A 7,807-nucleotide genomic window follows, 5' to 3' on the forward strand; every position below is an offset into this window, starting at 1 on the left:
GGGACTTATCTATTTTCACCCCTTCCAGTATTTCCAGCACCTCTTCTCTACATACCTCAAAGCCATCCAATCCATTTAATTGTGGCTCCGTATTCACATCGACAACAATGTCCTGTTCCTGGGTGAATACTGGCGAAAAGTATTCATTCAGTGTCTCCCCAATCTCTTCAGCCTCCACACGCAACTTCCCACTACTATCCTTGACTGGACCTATTCCTACCCTAGTCATTCTTTTATTCCTGACATACCTATAGAAAGCCTTAGGGTTTTCCCTAATCCTACCAACTAAGGCCCTTTCATGTCCCCTCCTTGCTGCTCTTAGCTCTCTCTTCAGGTCCTTCCTGGCTACCTTATAACTCTCAATCGCCCCAATTGAACCTTCACGCCTCATCTTTACATAGGCCGCCCTCTTCCATTTAACAAGGGATTCCAATTCCTTATTAAACCACGGCTCCCTCACACAACCCTTTCCTCCCCACACTCTGGGGATTCAGGGTGGATCCTTTAGGACAGACACGAGGAGACATTTCTTCACCCAAAGAGCGGTGAGCCTGTGGAATTCATTGCTACAGGAGGTAGTTGATGCCAAAACATTGAATATATTCAAGGGCTGGCTAGATAGAGCATTTGGGGCAAATGGGACCAAAGGTTATGGGGACAATGCAGAATTAGGCTATTGAGTTGGTGTCCATGTGCATCAATCCCTCAAAGTTGCCACCCAGGTTGATCGGGTTGTTTAGAAGGCGTACGGTATGTTAGGTTTTATTGGTAGCGAGATTGAGTTTCAGAGCCGTGAGGTCATGTTGCAGCTCTTCAGAACTCTGGTGCAGCCGCATTTGGAGTACAACGTACAGTTCTGGTCACTGCATGGAAGAATGTGGATGCATTGGAAAGGGTACAGATTTACCAGGATGTTGCCTGGTATGGAGGGAAGGTCTTATGAGGAGAGGCTGAGGGGCTTTAGGCTGTTTTCGTTGGAGAGAACAAGGTTAAGATGTGACTTAACAGAGACACATAAGATAATCAGAGGGTTAGACAGGGTGGTGATGGCTAACACCAAGGGATTTCGCTTTAATTTGAGGGGTGATAGATATAGGACAGATGTCCGAAGTAGGTTCTTTACTCAGAGTAGTAAGGGCATGGAACGCACAGCCTGCAACAATAGTCGACTTCCCAGCTTTAAAGGCATTTAAATGGTCATTGGATAAACATATGGATGATAATGGAATAGTGCAGATTAGATGGGCTTCAGATTGGTTTCACATGTCGGCGCAACATTGAATACCGAAGGACCTGTACTGCACTGTAATGTTCTATGTTAACATATCATTTGCCTTCTTGACTGTCTACTGCACCTGCATACCTTCCTTCAGTGACTGGTACATAAGGGCACCCGCGTCCTGCTGCACACTCCCCTCTCCCAATTTACAGGCATTTGGGGAGTAATCTACCTTCGAGGAGCTATCAGACCTTTTAGTATTCTCTCAATTTCATCCTTTGTGGGACACATGAGGGGTTTAGTTTTCTTCTCCTCCTCTGAATTCATAAGCTTCTGACAACAGGTCAGAGGCGAGTAATCCTGCTGTGTGACACTTCCCCCCTGATTCTCCAAAGCTGGTCTGTCATCTACAAAGCACAAGTAAGAGGTTTGGTAGAATACTCCTCACTTGCCTGGGAGTGTGCAGCTTCGATGATACCCATGAAGCTTGATTCACACCTTATCCACTGCCTTAAATCATTGTGATTGTTATGGTAGTCAGCACATCACTCTGTGTTGTCTAAAAGGTGCACTGCTGCAATTTGTCAAGGCTCCACATTAGCAGTTTTCAAACCTTTGACGTGAAGTACTACATTGGCATAGTAAGGACAGCAGATACACAGGTCATCATAACCTGCTAGTTCCTCTCCAAAACACTCACCATCTGACTTGTGTTATGAAGTTGAAAGATTGTGGCAGCACACGTGTCTGAGACTAATTGACATGTGCAGAGTGTGCTGAGAATGTAACCATTAGCTTGGGATTGTGTTTTGATGTTAAGGCAACCGGATTTGAATTTAACCAATTGAATTAAATGCCCAGAATACCAAAAAATCAATTGAATTTGGATTTTATTGTACTGACAGCATCGGACCAATGCAAGGGTACAATGTTGGGTTGTAAAAACGAAGATTAGTCAGAGCCAACTGCCACCCGAAGAAATAAACATCTTGCTCTCAAAATAAATCTCTTAGAAGGCATAATCTATTAAAGGTATCAAGAAATTGTATACAAAGGCATTCGCAGAAAAACCTAAGACAATGACCCAGGGAGAAGACAGTAGAATTGAAAGGACAGAATGAAGACAATATAAGAGAGTGTATGGACTTTGAGAGATTAAGTTGATTTAATGTTTAATAATTGTATAATTGGAGCAGCATTCCCAAAGAATTGGGGCCAGGTAGTGATTAGTTCACAAAAATGGGGCTCGGATTTGTTAATAGCTTCTGTTTAGTGCTCACTGTTAGAGTTAGGAAAATAAATAGTGTATTTTTTTTGAACAGTGGAAATCAGGGATTTTCTTTCACTCACTCACACTTTTACAAGATTACAAGGCGAGGCGAACTTTTCTGTGATGTTACTTTGAATTAGCAGAGGGGTTCAACCTCTATATCGTGATACTTGGAAGTAAATCACTGATCCTTCACTGTGGGTGGCTCAAAATCCTCTGATCCCACAGTATTGTTGGTGTGTAACAGTTCGAGAAAGCAGCTCACAACCACCTTGCTAACAGCAAATAGGAAAGGGTCATAAATGCCAGCCCAGCCAACAGTACCGACATCTTGTAAATGAAAAAAAGAGATGATGACAGTGGTTGTGATGGAAAAGTTTGAGTTTAGTTTTTGTTTAACAATCTGATATCCTTGATTTTGCAGGCTGAGGCTGGCTGGTTTAGCCAGCGATGTAGGAAGATAAATCACTCAAAGAGTTCTCTTTCCTTCCTTGTTCCCTCATTTCTGCAGTTCACCTTCTCTGAAGATGGTAAGTAAAATGCAAAAAAATCACCATGGGCTAGAGGGCAATACCGAATAGTTAGTTATATCTCTCTGTACAGAGCTTGTCCGTTGACTTCACCGCCTCCAAGTCACATGATGGAAGCCAACCATAACCTGACTTTGACTTGCAAATCAGGTGGAGACTGTCACTGTTGAGTTGGATCAAGTAAGCACCGTGTGGTGGAGCAGTAACAATCCACAAGGAATTGTATTGTGTGGGTGATATATCTCATATTGGAAAGGCTGGATACCAAAATATGAGGAGGCATCCCTTTCACTTGTTGCCCTGTGATCTCAGAATCGTGGAAGTGTTATGGATCAGAAGATGACTGTTTGCCCTTTGTGACTGCACTGGCTCTTCTAACCCTAACCTTTACAAAGAATAATACAGCATAGGAACAGCCTTTTTGGCACTCCAAGCCTGTGGTGCCACATTTTGCCTTTGCGTACTAAAACTGTCTTTATTTACAGGATGTGAATACCTCTCTTCCCTTCCTATTCATACATTTGTCCAGGTACCTTTGTCCCCTAGTAATTGACGCCTTCACCCTGGGAAAAAGCCTCATACTTTCCATTCTCTCCATGCCATTCACAATCTTATGAACTTCTATTAGGTCACCCCTCACCTCCTGCATTCTCGTGAAAACCCAGTCTATCCAACCTTTCTTGGTTAAACTCCTCCTGGTCAACCTTTTCTGTACCCTTTCTAAAGCATCCACGTCCTTCTAGTAATTTGACCAGAACTGTACGCAATGTTCAAAGTGTGGCCTAACTAGAGTTCTGTAAAGCTGCAGCATAACTGATCTATCCTTCTACTCAGTGCCTCTTCCAATGAAGGCAATTATGCCAGAAGCCTTTTTTACTCCCTTATTTACCTACTTGTGTTGCCACCTTTAGTGATTTGTGGATCCCTCTTCATATCAATACTCCTAAAGGTTCTGGCATTTGCTGTATAATTTCCACCTGTACTTGACCTTCCTAAGTTCATTACCTCACATTTGTCTGGATTAAACTGTATCCACTTTTTTTCTACCCATGCCTCCAACTGATCTATATCCTGCTGTATCCTCTGACAGTTCTCCACACTAACTGCAACTCCACCAGACTGTGTTTCTTTTACAAACTTACCAGTTAGACCAGCCACGTTTTCTTCTTAGTCATTTATGTAGACCACAAATGGCAGACGTCCCAGCGCTGACCCCGGTGGAATTCATGGTATTCGGCTAATTTTGACAGAATTATGCAAGAAGTTACAAAAACTGGGGGCAAATGTTCGCAGGTGAAGGGATGGCTGAAAAATGGGAAGCCTTGAGAAATGAGATAACGAGAATGCAGAGACAGTACATTCCTGTTCGGGTGAAAGGAAAGGCTGGCACATTTGGGAATGCTGGATGACAAGAGAAATTGAGGTTTTGGTTAAGGAAAAGAAGGAAGCACATGTCTGGTGCAGACAGGAGAGACCGATGAATCCTTACAGAACAAAGGCATTACGGGTACACCTAAGAGGAAAATCAGGAGGGCAGAAAGGGGACATGAGATAGCTTTGGCAAATAGGGTTAAGGCAAACCTCCGAAGGGTTTTTAAAATGGCATTAAGGACAAAAGGGTAACTGGGGAGAGAAGAGGGCCCCTATGTGAGATAGGAGATAGAGGAGATACTAAACAAATATTTTGCATCAGTGTTTACTATGGAGAAGAACATGAAAGATATGGAATGTGGGGAAATAGATGGTGACATCTTGAAAAATGACCATATTACAGAGGAGGAATTGCTGGATGTCTTGAAACACAAAAAGGTGGATAAATGATCAGTTTCTGTGGGAAGCTAGGGAAGTGATTGCTGGCCCCTTTGCTGAGATATTTGTATCATCGATAGTCACAGGTGAGGTGTTGGAAGACCGGAGGTTGGCTAGCATGGTGTCCCTATTTAAGAAAGGTGATAAGGACAAGGCAGGGAATTAATAGACCGATGAGCCTGACGTCAGTGGTGGGCAAGTTGTTGGCGGAATCTGAGGGACAGGATTTACATGTACTTGGAAAGGCAAGGACTGATCAGGGATAGTCAACATGGCTTTGTCCGTAGGGAATCATATCTCACAAACTTGATTGAGTTTTTTGAGCAAGTAACAAATAGGATTCGGTAAAAATAATGACTGCAGATGCTGGAAACCAGATTCTGGATTAGTGGTGCTGGAAGAGCACAGCAATTCAGGCAGCATCCGACAAGCCGCAAAATGATGCTGCCTGAATTGCTGTGCTCTTCCAGCACCACTGATCCAGAAACAAATAGGATTGATGAGGGCAGAGATCCAGAAACAAATAGGATTGATGAGGGCAGAGCTGTAGGTGTGATCTATATGGAGTTCATTAAGGTGTTCGACAAGGTTCCTCATGGGAGACTGGTTAGCAAGGGTAGATCTCCTGGAATACAGGGAGAACTAGCCATTTGGATACAGAGGGTGGTGGTGGAGGGTTGCTTTTTAGACTGGAGGCCTGTGACCAGTGGTGTGCCACAAGGATCAGTGCTGGGTCCACAACTATTGGTCATTTATATAAATGATTTTGATGTGCTGAGAAATATAGCTAGTAACTTTGCAGATGACACCAAAATTGGAGATATAGTGGACAGCGAAGAAGTTTACCTCAGAGTACAACGGGATCTTGATCAGACAGGCCAGGGAGTGGAGTTTAATCTTGCTAAGTGTGAGTTGCAGCATTTTGGAAAACCAAATCTTAGCAGGACGTTTCCACTTAATGGTAAGGTCCTGAGTAGTGTTGCTGAATTAAGAGACCTTGGAGTGCAGATTCATAGCTCCTTCAATGACAAGTTGCAGGTAGAAAGGGTAGTGAAGAAGTTGTTTGGTATACTTTCCTTTATTGGTCAGAGCATTGAGTATAGGAGTTGGGGGAGGTCGTGTTGTGGTAGTTTAGGACATTGGTTAGGCTACTGTTGGAATATTGCGTGCAATTCTGGTCTCCTTCCTATCAGAGGGATGTTGTGAAAGTTGAAAGGTTTCAGAGAAGATTTACAATGATGTTGCCAGGGTTGGAGGATTTAAGCTACAGGGAGAGGCTGAAAGGGTGGGACTATTTTCCCTGGAGCATTGGAGGCTGAGGGGTGACCTTGTAGAGGTTTATAAAATCGTGAGGGACATGGATAGGATAAATAGGCAAGTTCTTTTCCCCGGTGGAGTCCAGAACTAAAGGACATAGGTTTCGGGTGAGAATTAGATTACATTACTGTGTGGAAACAGGCCCTTCGGCCCAACAAATCCACACCGACCCGCCGAAGCGCAACCCACCCATACCCCTACATTTACCCCTTACCTAACACTAGGGCAATTTAGCACGGCCAATTCAACTGACCTGCACATCTTTGGACTGTGGGAGGAAACCGGAGCACCCGGAGGAAACCCACGCAGACACAGCGAGAACGTGCAAACTCCACACAGTCAGTTGCCTGAGGCGGGAATTGAACCCGGGTCTCTGGCGCTGTGAGGCAGCAGTGCTAACCACTGTGCCACCGTGCCGCCTACAAAGGAACAGAAGGAACAGATATAAAAAGGACACCAAAGGGGCAACTTTTTCACGCAGAGGGTGATGTGTAGATGGAATGAACTGCCATAGGAAGTGGTGGCAACTGGTACAATTACGGTATTTAAAAGACATCTGGATGGGTATATGAAATAGGTAGGGTTTAGAGGGGTATGGGCCAGGTGCTGGCAAATGGGTCTAGATTACCTCAGGATATCTGGTTGGCATGGACAAGTTGAACCAAAGAGTCTGTTTCTGTGCTGTGCATCTCTATGACTCTATAAACCCTCCATTCCAAAAAGCATCCTTCCACTGTTATTTTCTGTCTCCTATCACTAAACCAGTTCTGTATCCATCTTGCCAGCTCACCTCGATACCAGGTGACTTCATCTTTTTTATAATCTGCCATGAGAGACCTGTCGAAGGCTTTACTGAAGTCCATGTAGACAAGAACAGCCACTTTTACTTCTTCAGTCGTCTTCATCACCTCCACAAAACTTGATCGTTAGTGAGGCACGACGTCCCCTGCACAAACCATGTTGTCTATCGCTAATAAGTCAACTCACTTCGAAATGCGTACAGACCTTGTCCCTGAGAATCTTTTCTAATAATTTCACCACCACTGAGCGTCTCACAGGCCTATAATTTCTCAGATTATCCCTGCTAACCTTTTTAAACAATGGGCCAACATTGAGAATTCTCCTGTCCTCTGGGACCTCACCTGTGGCCATCATGGATGCAACGGTGTCTGTGAAGTAATGTGTTTTTATGCCTTCCTCAATATACTGGGATAGATCCCAACAGGACCAAGGGACTTAACTATCTTAATACATTTTAAGACAGACAGCACCTCTTCTTTTTTAATAGCAACTTGTCTTAGAAACTCAACGCTCTCTTCCCTGAGACCATACTCTACCTTCTCTTGGTGAATACCGACACAAAGTATTAACATAGAACATTACAGCACAGTACAGGCCCTTCGGCCCTCGATGCTGCGCCGCCCTGTCATACTAATCTGAAGCCCATCCCACCTGCACTATTCCATGTATGTCCATATGCCTGTCCAATGACGACTTAAATGCACTTAAACTTGGCAAATCTACTACTGTTGCAGGCAAAGCATTCCATGCCCTTACTACTCTCTGAGTAAAGAAACTACCTCTGACATCTGTCTTATACCTATCTCCCCTCACTTTAAAGTTGTGTCCCCTCGTGTTTGCCGTCCCCATACTTGGAAAAAG

General features: G+C 44.0%; 1 protein-coding gene across 1 annotated transcript in view; it reads left to right on the top strand.

The window, feature by feature from the left end:
* Positions 1-7,807, top strand: part of nup155 (nucleoporin 155) — a 198,611-nt gene that overhangs the window by 49,045 nt on the left and 141,759 nt on the right. Inside the window, exon 8 of the mRNA XM_043721181.1 lies at positions 2,914-3,019. Within this exon, the coding sequence (XP_043577116.1) occupies positions 2,914-3,019 (106 nt within the window). The remainder of the gene's footprint in view (positions 1-2,913; positions 3,020-7,807) is intronic.

The sequence above is a fragment of the Chiloscyllium plagiosum genome, chromosome 2, assembly GCF_004010195.1.
Source record: "Chiloscyllium plagiosum isolate BGI_BamShark_2017 chromosome 2, ASM401019v2, whole genome shotgun sequence".
NCBI lineage: Eukaryota > Metazoa > Chordata > Chondrichthyes > Orectolobiformes > Hemiscylliidae > Chiloscyllium > Chiloscyllium plagiosum.